We start from the raw sequence: 16,857 nt of genomic DNA on the forward strand, positions 1-16,857 counted from the left end.
CACCCATGTCTTGGGTTGTTGCCAAAATCCATAACCTACGCTTCTACATGTACCATATCTTGAAGTAATCGCTCACTGAATGAAAATTCAGTTCAAATGATGAGGTCAAAGCTTTAACAATCGCTTACTCTGTACAGACAAATTGCATTACACTTGCAAGATGAGTACGTTGAAATATTTCTGAAAAATCTTGTTTTCCTTGTCAGGCCAAGAACTTTTGAATGCTCCTCATTAAATACTCTGTATTTTATTCATTATAAATCTAAATAAATAGCACATGAAATTCTTTCATGTGCTATTTATTTAGATTTATAATGAATAAAAAATTCTAAAAGCAAGTAGATCATCCAATCTGTCAGTGTTAAAGTCCACATGGTTAATAAGACTAGTACCATGGCAAAAATTGCCCACCTTTATAGACGTACATAAATCAGTGCATGGAAGGGTTAAATAAGTAAACATTGTATATATTTAAATATGATACATTTATTATAACAATAACAAATTAGTCTTTATGTTTTTTCTTTTTTTTCTTTTTATGTAAAATTTCTCCTCCATCTTCAAAATCTTGAATCAAACTGTAATGAACTGCAATCAATAAATCAACCTATTAACATTACAAATACTATTTACAAAATATATGAACATAAAAGTAATCCTTGACTTTTGAACATAACTTTATAATGGATCAAAGAGGACCCAAATGATCTGCTGATACAGATGTATAGGAATTTATGTAAATATGGTTAATTTTTATTAGACATTATTTTAAGCTTACAAAAATTCAACAACGTTTTAACACTATTCATATTTACTGAATATGGGAATATAAATTTTGTTAAAAATATTTCATTAAAAATACAGATTTTTTTTTATAAATGTTCAAATTCATTTGAATAGAAAAAGGTAAAACAAGTGATTTTATTGATTCATTCTATATTTTCGAATGAATAATAGTTCCAGAGCTACCTCCATCATCAGTTCTTTAATAATAACCCTGAATATTTGAAAAAAAAAAAAATAGTTTCATGTAATTGAATTATAAGTAAATGTTATGAACAGTGTAGCCAACTGGATACACACTACCTCCTGAAGCATTTATAATAATCTAACAACAAAATATCCAATCATAGTTCAACTTCAGATTCTTACATTCTTCTGCTTATGATTTCAATAATTATTATTATTGCTTTTAAAATTTCTTTTATATTATTTACAGTTTTCTAAGAGGCCCATTTTTATCTGATATTACTGCTCATTCATTAGACAAGAAGCCTTGAATTATTCCACAGGCAGTGGCTATATATGGCTAAGAATGTACTTACTGAACCTTTAGGTCCCACTGCTTTAGCACTGTACTAAAAGGATTCAACCTACACTCACTCAACACAGATAATGGTTAAGAAGAAGTCAAGGATTAGAAAAAGAGTGGGTAGTGTACAGAGTAGGTATAGGCGTCACCCATCGCAGTACTTTTATTGCCTTGTCCAGGACCTTTAGCTATGATAGCTGTTTTAGCATTTCATTTCCATATGCATTTACATCTCTAAAAATCCTCTTTTAAGTGACCTATTAAAATGTATATTTTAATAATGCGAGTCTTTTTTACGCATTGTAATATTGTTTCTTTGTTTCCCATGAGTGCTGATTACTGTCTTAGGATAGATTAACTATTCATATCTAATTAATGAATGGTTCTATTATTTTCCAATTCATAATTAACATATAGTTGGTTAGCAAAAATATTACATTTATTTTATATTACGAAACGCGGCTGAAATGTTATGCATGCTGAAACGTAACAGAAGAAGAAAAGGTTGCTCACTTTACTTTAGTAAAGTGACAGGTGCTGCCATCCTTAGTTTCAATCCCCTATTACTAATATTCTACAACTTGTTAAACCATACCCTCCCACTTTCTATCAGTAGCTACGGTTATGAAGTTAAGTACACTGCTATGTCAACACATCTTGAAAAAAACCGTGCAGTGATTATGCATCATTATAACTTGGAAGAAAAACAGCAGAGTATGGAATAATGGCACTACAGCTTGCTACAATCAAAAAAATTCCAAACAACCCTCAGCAAAAAAATATTTTCTAGATAGTGTTCTGGTATTCCAAAGATAAATATAAGTGACTGGCTGGAACCAGTGTCAACTAAATTCTGTGCAATACATAGAGACATTAAAAACACCTTAGGAGATGTGTGTGTGTGTTGTGGTCAACAATCCATGAGAACTGATGATTCAGCAACATGATTATGCTTGGCCACACACACTGCGTGCAACTGCCAAGGGTCTTGTAAAATTGAAATTTGAACATTTCCTATAACCGCCGATCACACTCACCAGATTTGGCATCCTGCAATTTTCATTTCTTTCTGCAATTAAAGAGGGTTGTTACGGATAATCAGTTTACTATGGATGATGAACTAAAGGATACAGTAAGGTCACTGATCAAGCAAAAGTTCACCAGCATTCTTCATTGACAGAAAGAGAAAACCGGTTCACCATTGGAAGAAATATGTAGTAGCAATGATGAGTATGTTAAAAATAAGTGTAGTAAATTTTTTTTTAGTAAATAGAATATACTTTTATGCAGTGTTTCTTCCATTAGATTATCTCTTTTCATTTGCTAGCTATGAGCAACTATGAATTATATTTCAGCCACCCTTTGTATAAAAATCTAAATTTTCTAATGAAATACAAAAAAAAAAATTCCTTAACAAAATGGTTGCAAAGAATTAAAAAAAAAACATTAATCAGAGAAAACATGTAAACGTAACAAAACACGTAACAAAATGGGAAAATACTGTAGGTAAAAAGTAAAATAAATTTAAAAAAGATACAAATACAATAATAAAATACCTTTGTACAAATTTACAATCCTTACTTCTTAAAACTATCAATATTTACAGTAGTAAATATAAATAGAAAATATTACACTGTTAATATCTCTTTCCAATTTTATTTTGACAATTTACACATGCCATCTACTTTTCTATTACTTAGCCAACCGCATCAGTGGTTGGCTAACCAAAGTTTTCTTCGTGCTAAATGCATCTTATTCTAACAATTCTGTTGAAATAAGAGAACTCTAACTATATTGTTTAAGAAATTATGTTAAAGTTAATCTTAAAAAAAATTCAAGATATTTTTGTCACTACTTGTACTAGTTTCACAGTAAATTCAAACACAATATGTGTAGAAATAAATATCTGTATTTAAAAACACTTAAAACTAATTTTTAATTTTTAACAAAGTTATAGAAGTCTGAAATAGCAGTAACACATCTCCATCCTTGTTTCTTGTTTAAAAAAAGAAAGAAAGCAAAGCAAGGGTTGTATAAACAAAAGGAGTGTCTTATTTATGTTTAATAAAAAAAAAAAATTATTACTGCTCTTTAGCCAACACTTGCCCCTCTTCCAAATAACAAACTCTTTCATTTCAACATAGTTTTAACTATTTCATTTCCACTTTATCTTACATTTCAGCACAATATTATTTTTTTATCGAATGCAGCTTCTGATCTCTTTTCTTATGTTTTTGAACTGGTCTTCAAAAATTCAAGCAAAGTAAATATTTCACAAGAAATTTTAAAACTACGAAAATAAAGTTTGAAAGTAAATGAACAAATGCCAAAATGTATATTGTAACGTTCAACAATATGCACTGTTAAAAAAAAAAAAAAAAAAAAACACTAAGAAATTAAGTACTTACTGATGTTGATAAAAGAAAATAATTTATAAAATCTCATACTAAAAAATGAAATAAATTTTAATATGATGAATTGACTACTAAAGGCAATCACAGTTCATATATATGCTTTTAATCAGGCAATTATTTCTATAAAGGCACTTTCAATAATTAAGACTGTGAAAATTAAAAAATTTTCTGAATCAGAAAAACAACTTCAGATAAATATGTTGGACTTAACAATAAAATATTAGATTAAGATTACTTAAAAACTACTATCCTTATACTAGCTAAAGTTGAAAAAGATAAATTCTCAAATTTGTTGGTTGTGTGATGCTGATGAAACAGACCTTCACTGTAAAATCTATGTTGCATAGACTGCTATAACCAAAGAAGAGAAAAGAATGTTTGGTTTTAATCCTGCAAAGACCACATAACAATTCAGAACCAGATCATTCAATTAAAATACTGTGGTTTAAGTGCAACTAAAATAAATGCCTGCAGAACAATTTTCTGTATTCAGTTGCACTATAAATGGCTCCATTCATGGTTTATAAATTTATAATTTCTCTCCAGCAGTCAATAAGAACATTATAGCAAGGGAAGGGGTAAGTTGTAACCTTACTGCTGTTACAAAAGCAAGCACTAAAATAAATTGATGTTAAACCTACTGCCATAATTATCTTTGTCTTCATTAACAGATTCTTCTTTATGCTGCTTTTTCTTTTTCTTTTTCTTTTTAGATGAACTGAGGCTGCTACAATCAGTGATAGTTTCACTATTATAATTAGATATTAGCTGCTTTTCATTCGCTAGAAATTTAAAACAAAACAATATAAGTTACAGTTTTCATTAAACATTGAGCAAAATAACTTTACTATAAAATATAGCAAAGAAATAATAAAAGAAAATGCGCTAAATATGCCTATCGGTATTATCTTATAAATTACTAAAATTATAGGTTTCTGATTATTATAAAGCCTTTCCGCTAACCATTAATTCATTTATTTTCTGCCTCCTGATACATGTAAAAAAATAATCATTCTTTTAAATTGAAATTTCTAATTTTAATTCATAATATTTTAACAATTTTCTTATTCTATATATATATATATATATATGAGTGTGTTTTTTTTAATTTAAGATAATGCCACGTTGTAAAAAGACTTTAAAATCTTTTTATAAAGACTTTTTAAAAAGCACAGGGGGGTTGTTAAAACAGGCAAAGAAAATAAATTGTACTAAACAATTTTTTAATTTTTCTTTGATAAACACTGTGTTTAAAGAAAATGAAGTACAGGGCATAAACAGATTTTACACAATTATATCTTTTATATGTGCATTTCAGGTTATTAACCAGACATAGTAAGAATATATCAGTATATAATAATAAAAAAAGCGCAATAAAAATTTACATTTACAACAAAGTAAGATCAATGAAAAAAACTGAAGTACTTAAATCACTTAAGCACAAGAAGCATTGGCCTTACTGCCATAACAGAACCTTCTCCCTTATTTTAATTACTTATCTTTTTTTAATTTTAATTAAAAGCGTTTTAATTTTTCACTTTTAACAGGCTCAAATTATATTTGTATTACATTACTAAATAGTTATTAAAAAAAATTTAGTTTAAAATGATGTAAATAAACTACTCTACCGACTTGTGCTTATCTAAGCACTTCTAGGATTGAACAGAATATTATTTTAATGTTAATAAAACTTATACTTCTAATTTACATTAAACGTTACAAGAAAATATTCTAAGATCTTTTGATGCATCCTTGATTAGAGATGAGTGATGGATCCATCACTTCTCATTAAAAATGAAATAAAATTTATGGAATAAAATCCTTATTAATTATTTAGAAGCTTTCATCTAAAAAATATGCCAAATAGTTCCCTCTGCTGAAAAGTGGTACTAAATTTATTTATATATATATATATATAATGAAATGAAATATAAGCAGTATATAATGAAATGCTCAGCACGCACATCCTACAGTCTAAATTGATTCTTTGTGACTGTGGATACGTGAATGGCCAATGGAAGAGACAACCTGGTGTAATGGAAGTAAATGTCAAATGTTAGTTTCTTTGTAGAAGGTGTAGAAACATTAATTCTATGCTATGTCAAGCGGTTAAATAAACAAAAAGATTATGGTGAAAAGTAGCTCTTGCAGTGTATGTTCAGAAATAAAAAAATCGTCACAAATGCTTATTTCATTAATTCCTTTCTTATAGATGCAAATTATATACAAGAGCAAGTAAAAAGGTTTTTTTTTTACTTCCTCTTGGTACATGTGCATGTACAGTACACATTTACTTACAAATCTGTAAAAAAAACATTTTTACTTCCTCTTGGTACATGTGCACGTACAGTACACATTTACTTACAAATCTGGTCTACAGATTCATCATTTACCGACTTTCCTTCTCCAGTTTCTGCATTCAGAAATAAAAAAATTGTCACAAATGCTTATTTCATTAATTCCTTTCTTATAGATGCAAATTATATACAAGAGGAAGTAAAAAGGTTTTTTTTTACTTCCTCTTGGTACATGAGCATGTACAGTACACATTTACTTACAAATCTGGTCTACAGATTCATCATCTACCGACTTTCCTTCTCCAGTTTCTCCTTCACAATTATTTATATCTTTATATTTATCCTTTTTCTTCTTTTTCTTTTTTTGTTTATTTATTTGAGTTATTTCATCAGGTTGTAGTTGATTATTATCAATTACATAGTTATCATTAACCGCACTGAAATCTACAACAAAATTTAAAAAAAAAACAAAAAAAAATTAATTTGTAGAAAATAGTTATATTTTATTTAATTTATTAACTTAGTGGCAATAATTTTATTTTCCTAATTAAATATACGGAAATATGTTCTCAAATTACCTTGCAATCATATAACTAAACGCTTATGTTTTAGATATACCTAAAAATAAATCCATTTTCACTAAATACTTTCTGCATCCTTTCATTTCAATGATACTTCCAAGATGTTCCATTAATTGTGGAACAGGTTGTATAAAATACAATTATCATCTTTACAGAATCTATACTTCTGAACCCTTTTTAGAATAACAGTTTAATAAAAAATTTCTTTGTTACAAAAAATAAGGAAAATGTTAAATACTAAATAGTCTTTTATATTTTTTTAATTTTTCACTGCTAAGCAGTTTTTTTAAGAAACACTTTTAAATAATTGCTTAAGAGATATTCTTAAATAACTTTTTTGTTACAGCCAAAAGTTTTTGTCAAAATTTTTTTTTTAATACTCCTTAAAATAATGTCACAAGCCTATCCTTAACATTTAAAATTTTTGAGTTCCCCCTCATGAGGGTTCACTGAGTGCTTGGGATGTGGTGGTCTCATTCCAAAAATATAATTGTACACTTTTTATAAAACGTTCAATTTTCTATAAAAAGTTTTTTCCTATATTTAACTATTGAAAAGTTATTTGGAGGGTGGGGAGGGGTGAAAAGCGCTTCGGTTTATCATCTCCCTAACACAATGTAAGTTTTAAAAAATTAAATGTTAAAATTTCACAACTAAAGATTAAATTAAAACAGAAACATGTTTAAAAACAATTAAAATATAACTTAAAATGAAAAAAACGTTAGCGTAGGCCAATGGTTCCTAAACTTTTCCGAGTTGCAGTGCCTTTTTTCAATTAAAATTTTTCCATAGCGCCCTACCCTATGTAAAAGTATGACTACTAGTAAGCAAGAGATAAAAATACATAAAGCTCGTGCATATTCATTATTTTTTTACTTTACTAACATTAATTTAATAATTATAAGTGTCTTTGTTCAATTAATTATGAAGCTTTTAAAATATTTCACAGCACCCCTGTGAAGAGACCGCAGCGCACAATTTGGGAATCACTGGCATATGCTAAAATCAAAAATAAAAACACGAAGACATATCACATCATATATCTGATTAAAATAATAATATTACAATCTGCTTTACGGCAGATAACATAAACAGCTGAAACGGTAAACGGTAATTTAACTATTTTTATTAAAACGGATGATCCTAAGGAATTGTAAAACATAAGATAACTTCATATCATCATCCCCTCGAATAATCTGAACCTTAGCACTCAGTTTAAACTTGCGGCGCAAAGTCTCATAACATATAAAATCCACAAGGATGCGGTGCACTGTCAGTTAGCAGTTGCAGAGAGCACAAACTGGTGCATCTGTTCCTAAGGATTCCCACAGTTTATTCAACATTCTGCACACACTTACTGAATGGTACTGTGATATTATAGCAATAATATGGTACTTCCAAAAAGTTATCAAATATTTTTTCAAACAATTATGAAACAATATTAAAAAAATATCCTCACCATCAAATGTTGATAACAATTTATGTGTTTTCTTTTCTTTTGATCTTCTATCTTTCTTTTTTTTAAATGTGCTGCTTTTATTTAAATACTCTAATGCTGCTTCCTGTTCACTAAAATCTGAAATAAATTAAAAAAAATATTATTACCAGAAAAAATAAGAAGGTAATATATAAATTTTTATATTAATTAATGAAAAAAATAATGCTACCACAAATTAAGAAAATTCATTTAAAAAACGTATTACAAATGATAAAAAATACATCAAGATCTTCAAAACTATAGTCTTCAGAAGGCTATCTGACAGAATGGATTTTAACTCCATTTGGATACATCCACAACACACACAATTCTGAAGATGGAGAAGGCTGTTCCTTCAGGATTCAGTAACACAAAATTTTTAAGCTCTTTAATTTCTTTGGAGAATGCAAATCAATTCTTTTTCCCGTATAATTAAATCATAAATACAAAATTGTCGATCGGTAAAGTGCAGCATGGCACCACCACAAACAGATTTTTACAATAGACCGGTTGTTCAATAATGCATGCTACTCATTCTTTTGATACACCTATCTGGGTGGTGATGCAACGATCGTTTTAAATCTATTCATCCACTTTGCTATTGGTGATTCTCATCATGCTGTGAGATTCATTCTCAATATTCACTTTATTAGCTCGACTTTTGATGCACAAAATTTTATTCCAAGCCTACTTACAGTACTTTTATCAACAGTTTATTCACCATAGATGGATTTTAGAAGGCATTACTCCTCTCATAATATCTTCTAAAAGCATTGTCTTGTAAATGCAATTTAAAAGTTTAGATTAACAAGTATGATATTAATAAAAGAGTATGATGGTTTTTTAAATCTAAGTTTCTTAATTTTCGTTTAATTTTCACCTACAATAAATATATTATTTATAATCCATTCATTATTGTTAAGTTTAGATTCTATTACCATGATTCTTGCTATAATCTTTTTCTCATTAGTATAATAAAATTGAAATACAAGAAATGTTCATGTAACACAACTTACTTGTATACCTCTATATCCTTGCCGAAAATTGTTCATTTATAAACAGAACACTTACAATAGGGCTGATTCAATTGTTTCTGCTCAATTTTCAAGTTATTTTTGTAACGCCATAACAGTTATATGCTAGATTAGCTTCAATAACTTTTTTTAACAATGCCATCGTTACTATTTGAATTAAAACTACTAAAAACACTACATCATCATGCAAATCACTTATTTTTGCATGACTTTTATAAAATACATAATTATATAAATAGCTTGATTACATGATTTCATCAGAACTATCTTTTTCCTTAACTAAAAGTGTGAGTAGTATAATCAATAATAAAAAAGTAAAATAAAATAAATTATTCATCTACAGTCAATGTCGTTTTAGAACAATCTTAACAAGATAACAAGAGGAGTAATGCTATATTTGTTACCAGAAATGTTGCCTGAAATATGGGAAATATTTTACATTGGGCTGAGTGCTGTGTACAATATGAAGGAGGAAATTTCAAACAATTACTGTAACTGAAGTTTGTTATTTTGTTACCATTTATCATTTCATGTATTTTATTTTTCTTTTGTATTGTTATATTAAGAATAATGTTTATTAGGCACAAAATAATATGATTTTTTTTGTCTGTTTTGCTTCAATAAAAAACCGATTTTTAAAAGTTATTATTTACTTTTTATTGGCTATATTTAAATTAATTTTCTCAGAATTAAATTCTCTGCAAGAGTTGTTACTAAATTTTCCACATTTACTGTTCATTTAACGAAGCTATTGTACTACAAACCTAAAAAAAATTATTTTTGACATTGAATTTTGTGTTTTACATTGGATATCTTAAAAACCTCTGGAGTTACACAGTTCTGGGACTGTTGCATCCCATTTCCCACCTCAAATTACATAAGAAACCACCAACTTTATTTCTTAATTTGGGTCCCAAAAATTACAGTAGGGCTTCTTTTTATTACAAGAGTTGAAATCTGGGTGAAAACAAAGTGTTTCCAGACCTATATTTATAAAAACTTTTTTCATTATTTTTACCAGCAGAACAAACGTTTCTGTTTTTTTCATGGGACACAGTGTATAAAGCAAGTCAGATAAAAAAGTAACATTACACTTGCTATCACATATTAATCAGTAGTGATAGTATATGTAAAGATCATGAATGAATATCATTCAATTCAAGAATTTAATACTAATAAGCAAACTACATCTTTAATTTTTTAAATTATAAATTACATACAGAAGCACGTTAGTCTACCTATAAATTTATTTTATTATCTTTTTTCTACGTCTAAAATCGTTAATGCTTTTATTTTACATACCATTTTAATGTTATTAAAAAAACATACCTGAAAAGATGTTAAAACATGTTTTTTATTAGCAATTTTAATCTGAATAAGTACAGAAAATATGAAGATATAAAGAAGAATATGTATAATTATTGAGTCTGTGGAAATTATTTACTCATAATCAAACAATTAAAGCTCACAGATGTAAAGATGTTTCATGCAAAAAATTTATCTTAAATGTTAAATATCAATTACCTGCTCCAAGCAAAGGATGTCGTAGACGCAAATTACTCGGCAAAGTAAATTCAGTACTCGATGTAAATTTAATAGTTTGAGGGGTCGGCAACGATAACCTTTCCTCAATTTTAATTGTTCCACTTGGTTCAAAAGCTCCTACAAAAAATTTGATAAAATAAACTTTTAATTACTAACTTAATAAAATAATATAAATATACAACGTAAACTTCCCACTTGTACGTCTAGCCGCAATTTAAAACCAATTAATAATCTTACAGTCAGTATATATCAGATATACTGCATTCCACATGGCTTGCTGATAAAACACTAAACTTCTAAACAGGCTGACTTATAGACAATTTTAATATTTTTCATCTAAATAATGAACTCACAGCCAACCCAACTGTAACAGAAAATCATTCAATGATGAGGATAGATTAAGAGTTGATATGTTGACTTCGACAACAGCATCTTAGCTTTGTGCTACACACCTTGTACACAGCAGACTGTAAAATGAGTTCATCATTTAAAATTTTTTTAGGTAAGAGAGTGTGAATGGTTCATAAAATATGGTGAAACACTTTATGTTTTTCATAATTTTATCAATCGATTAATACAGAAACTTAATTTACTCGATGTGAAAACACATCTAGTAAACTACACCTCTAAGAAGGAAAGAAATGACTTTTCTTTTGTGTAAGAAAAATCATATGTATTTGTATAAAAAAGATAAAAAGCTAACAAAAAACATTATAGTTCATGGCATGTGTCCACATGAACATTTCTCACTTATGTTTTTGTAAAAAAAAAAACAAAACACACGAATTGCAATTTATTGTTCATAATAAATCTGTTGCTTCCCACAATCTGTGTCAGTCTTATCTTATGGCTGTGATTCATATAAAGCACTTGAGGAACTAGTCAATAGTTGTTTCTGCTGAGAATGATGATGTTCAATGTGCAGCAGTCCTTACTGGTGAACATAATGAGGAGGCCTGTCCGCCTTTCCCTGGTAGACCAGACCAAAGTAAAGTTCATAATGAAACAAAGTTAGGGGTATGAACTAAGTTGAGTTCACTAAGGGAACTAGGACTAAATTTTGTTGTTGTGAACAACATTTCTGGTGGTATGTCTTTGTTAAATTGCCTCGTATTTCGAGACATTTACTAGAAACTGGCTCAAATTAAAGGTAGAATTAGGTGCGGGGCTTGTGCTTCTGCGAACTCGGTTAGCTAGTTCAGAGGGCAACAATGTAGGACATTCAAGATGTTCGGACGAGGCCTACAGCGAAGGCAAAGCTGAGTTTGAAAATCACCGATGTAAATGTCTACTGCGGCATTTACATCGGTGGTATCCTGAGGCCTGGCTTATTACTATGAGATGTAAAAAGTTAGAGGGCGAAAAATGACTACCATTAAATCCCATCAGGGCTAGGAATTAGGAGGGGTGGCGACTGGAAGTGTGACAAGGCATACTTTCCCTACGGGTTGGGACGGTAAACACAATGAAAAATTAATTGTTGGGCTGAACGTCAACTGTATTTGGCTGAACTTAGTATACTCATACATAAGAATATGTTTGGCTCAGAGAAGAAAGCAGTAGAAAACCACTTCACTCCTAATTTTCCTTAGTAAAGCTGGCATAGAAAGCCTTGTTATCTTGAATGTATCTGCCAGTTTCATAACACATATCACATGTCAGATTACCTATTATCTCTTTATTAACACAACAAAGATATTGTTCAATGTAAGGCATAAACACCAGCAAGTTCATTCAGGTAAAACCTTCATTCATTACACAGTTCAAGGTAATGTAAGCAACATATAAATATTTGTTTACATATAATAAAATTTTATAAAAATAAATTTATGAAAAAAGTTAAATATACTTTCAAATTAAAAAAAGGTAGAAAAAAATTAAATGATATGATCATAGAAAAAGAAACAAAATTTTAAGTACATCAAAAATTGTTTAGATAATTTAATTAGAAATTAGAAAAGAAACCCTGAAAACAAGGTTGCATGTTAAACCATTCTACATAATTCATGCATGTTTAAACCATTCTACATAATTTATAATTAATATTGTTCAAATTGAATAGGAAGATTCACAATATGTCTTCTGAGGTAATTAATCTTTGTTTACAAGAATGTTCAATATACATATTGTACAGCAGTTAAAAAATTAACACTGCAATGTGTTATATGGAACAAATTAATGTAATCATTGCAGATTAAGGGGCTTGACTCCAAACATAAAGTATTTTACTGTCATCCAAACAAAATCTCATAACTGAAATTTTTACAACAGCATTAAAATGAATTGTTGAGTTCGCAGACAATGATAATATAACATGCTTATACCAATAAAAGGCCCTTATATTGTGTATTAAAAGGGTCTTTACAATTTTATGAATTAATGAACCCAATTATTTGCAAAATTCAAAGCTTCTGTTCAGAAAGTGGATGGTACATAATTCCATCAGTGTTGAAACAATTTTTTTTTCTAATAGTTATAAAACTAAATCAGAAGCGATTTCATTTTAAAAATCAAAATGATCAGAACATTTGTTGTTTATGCCAAATGTTCAAAACTCCTTCCAACTGACAACACAGATGCAAAAACTGCCTAACTTCATGAAAATTTCCATATACATTAGGATTCACAATATTTGAAGAGCTTTAAATTTACATGGGAGTTGGCTACTGGATTATTTTTCAGAAGGATACCTGTATTAAGGAAACCTTTGGGCCCTGTCTATGCTTAAAAAACCTAATTTTCTACCTTTCAGATCACCAAAAATGAATCTTTAAAGAAAAACTGACCTACCCCGTAGATGAGATTCATGAGGATCACTGGATGTGCTAAAGATTTTCTATTAATAGAAAGTGTTTCTGAGTATTAAAATTGCACTGCAATCAATGTTTCAGGCAATTACTTTTAAAGGAAATGAAAAATATATGAAATGTACATTTAGTAGCATTTTAACAATATATTTTAAAATAATTTTAATATTTGTAGAAAACCAGCCGCACAGGAAAAGTTTCATGACTATACTAATGTGGAAAATGATTCTGAAAGAGTCTAGAGTAGTTTTTGAACAGCAGACTTCACTCATTTGTACTGAACTAAATAAATTGGAATTATTGATATAACTGATTGTTGAAGGTGCAAATTTGTAAGCACTTTTTGCAGGAACATTAGATATCACTGATTGATGACTGTCAACTTCCATTACAGCAGCTCTGCTTTTTGTTTGTGTTCAAAGGGAAAAGGATGAAAAATATGTTTATCAAAAACTAATATAAGTATTTAAGAAGATACTGGGAAATGAACAATACTTTATAGCATTATGGTCTCTAAGACAAGCATTAAGCTAGAAGATGGAATAAAAGTATCAAGTATCTTATGATAGCTACTGATTGATACACTGGAAATGAAGGGTAATGTCAGAGATAGATTATGTCAGGAGTGGAAGGGAGACCACATGTTTAGTCTGTTAGCAGCAGTGATTTAGTAATAAGACACTTTCCTTCACAACATTTCTTAGATGTCAATGGAACAGTCAAAATTACAATTCAGTTATTTACTCTCCCCCAAGAAAAGTTACACACACACACACATACATACATATATATATATATATATATATATATATGTATCATATATATATATATATATATATATATATATATATATATATATGTATCATATATGTATCTGTTCAGAAAACCGAACTTTATTTTTTTAATCTTTATTATTAATTTTACAGATTATTGCTCCTTGTCCCCTTCAAAGTCCCCCTCTCCTATTCACACAATTTTCACAGCGGTGTTTCCACTTCAAGAAGCAGTCCTAGATAGCTTCACTTGAAATGGCTTTTAAGGTCCCTGATAAATTTACTTTAATGACAACAATATTCTCAAAATGGTGTCCTTTCATCACTAATTTTAATTTCAGAAATAAGAAAAAATACAAAGAACCAGGTCTGGTGAGTAGGGAGGATAGTTATTGGAAATTTGGCACAAAACTGACGAATTTACAAAGCTGACTGTGCAGGCGCATTGTCGTGGTGAAGGAACCATGAGTTGTCTTGCCACAACTCTGGTCTCTTTTTACGGATTTTTTCATGTAACCATTGTAAAATGCCTCGATAGTATGCACGGTTCACCGTTTCAACTTGAGGCAAGAATTCAAAATGCACAATTCCACTAAAATAACAAAAAAACAACAGAGAGGATCATTTTGACATTTGATCATGACTGATGTGCTTTCTTGGGGTGTGGAGATCCTGTGCCGATCCATTTTGATGATTTAACTTTTGTCTCCGTGTCGTAGCTGTAAACCTGGCTTTCATCTCCCATTATGATCCTTTGCATCAATGTTTCATAATCATAGGCTTGTTCAAGAAGTTGCCAACAAACATCCAGTCTATGTTCTTTCTGCTGTTCGGTTATCAAACAAGGAACAAACTTTGCTGCAACTGATGCATGTTCAATTTTTCAGTCAAAATGTCACAAAATTTTACAATCGAGATGCTAACTTCTTCTGCAAGTTCTTTGACAATCAATTGGCGATTTGCACATGTCAGACCACTGATTTTCTGAATATGGGTATCATCAATTGAAGTCAAAGGGCTTCCTGGTCGAGGGTCATCTTTGATACCGCCTTTAAATCGTGAAAAACATTTGTAACATTGTGTACAACCCAGAGTATCATTTCCATAAACTTGTTTCAGAAGTTGAAATGTTTCTGTGAAAGTTTTCCCCGGTTTCACGCAAAATTTTACATTGCATCGTTGCTCCTGAAAATTATATATTACAAAAACTGCTACTAAACACTTAAACACGTTGCAATCAATGAAACAATAACATGACAACTAAACGAGATATCAAAAATCCAAGAGCAAGTGGTCACAGAGGAGCTTATGTGAAACACAACACTGTCAACTGTTAATCACTAAATATCTTTGTTGGCGTGTAATTAAAAACGTTCGGTTTTTCTGAACAGACTTCATACTTATAGTCAGAAATGTCGTTATTTATTCTTGTAGACTAATTAAAACCACTGACATGTACAGTTATAAATAAAGTAATATTTAAAGCAATGTTCAGAAATCATGGCATGTTGTTGCTTAAACTGTAGCTGTCTCTTTTTGGCAACAAGTTTCCTAAAGATAAGTTTATAATTATATATAATTTATAATAATTATATAATAATATATAATTAAATAATAAAAAGAAGTTTATTTTAAGAAACCGCTTGGCTTTTAATGATGAGGTTACTACCTACTTGATTTTGGAGATGTACAGTAGTTAACGGGCACAGTGCACAGACTGAAAAATCTAAATAAGTTAAGACCAACTGGCAAACTAAAATTTGTCTACCAGCTTTTAAGTTGTTTTTTAATTTTTTAGGGATCACATAATAAAAAGAAATTAAAAAAAAATAACATACTAAGCTCCAGTTTCTGTTGTTCCTTACTGGGCATCAAACAATAAATATTATTGACGACCACGTTTTCTGAAGAATCGATTGCTTTATCGTCTTCATCGCATGAGGAAGGTACAGCAAATGCTTCATACGACATGCTTTCATCATTTTTATTAGTACACGCAGATAAACGAGTTTTTCCTTTCAAATCAAATTTAGTTCCCAATAAACTTTCAACCTTTAACTGAAACAGAAAATATTAAAGTAATGATCATAAAATATAACATCATAACCAAGATAATTATTGCTTATTAGCCGAGGGTTGAGAGAGATCATGAAAAAAGTGGAATACAATACAAACATTTCCTAATGTTTAATTATATTAAATTTAAGTTCAGTTAAATTATAATAATAATTCAAATTACCTAGTGCTAGTTTAAATACTTCTATGTATATCAAAAGAACCCTTACACATCTCACAGGAAAACTGTCCGCCAAATTCTAGAAAATACCATGAATTTTTAAAATTTCATTTGTTTCAACTAATCTCCCTCTGAAATCTTTTACTAAAACTCATACCCAATCAGCAGATTTAAAAAAAAAAACAGTTTACATGTTAGAGAAGGAAACATTTACATTAAAATTACGGATTGCACTAAAATGTATACAGAGTGTTATAACCTGCTTGGTAATTTTGTCAGATGAGCCTATCCTGAAAATTCTGAATGAGAAAAATGAAGATTCTGATTGACTGTGTGAATGAGAAACACAAAGATGAGTACACCTGTGCATAGTTTAGAAAA

General features: G+C 29.3%; 1 protein-coding gene across 2 annotated transcripts in view; it reads right to left on the reverse strand.

Moving 5' to 3' along the window:
• Positions 1-461: 461 nt before the first annotated feature.
• LOC142332846 (uncharacterized) overlaps positions 462-16,857 on the reverse strand; it is a 34,038-nt gene continuing 17,642 nt past the window's right edge. For both annotated transcript variants that reach the window (XM_075379491.1, XM_075379492.1), the window contains exons 4-9: positions 16,079-16,298; positions 10,640-10,777; positions 8,064-8,180; positions 6,285-6,467; positions 4,368-4,508; positions 462-588 (exon numbers count right to left, since the gene is read on the reverse strand). In XM_075379491.1, the coding sequence (XP_075235606.1) occupies positions 506-588; positions 4,368-4,508; positions 6,285-6,467; positions 8,064-8,180; positions 10,640-10,777; positions 16,079-16,298 (882 nt within the window). In that variant the 3' untranslated portion in view covers positions 462-505. The remainder of the gene's footprint in view (positions 589-4,367; positions 4,509-6,284; positions 6,468-8,063; positions 8,181-10,639; positions 10,778-16,078; positions 16,299-16,857) is intronic.

The sequence above is a fragment of the Lycorma delicatula genome, chromosome 12, assembly GCF_047948215.1.
Source record: "Lycorma delicatula isolate Av1 chromosome 12, ASM4794821v1, whole genome shotgun sequence".
NCBI classification, from domain to species: Eukaryota; Metazoa; Arthropoda; class Insecta; order Hemiptera; family Fulgoridae; genus Lycorma; species Lycorma delicatula.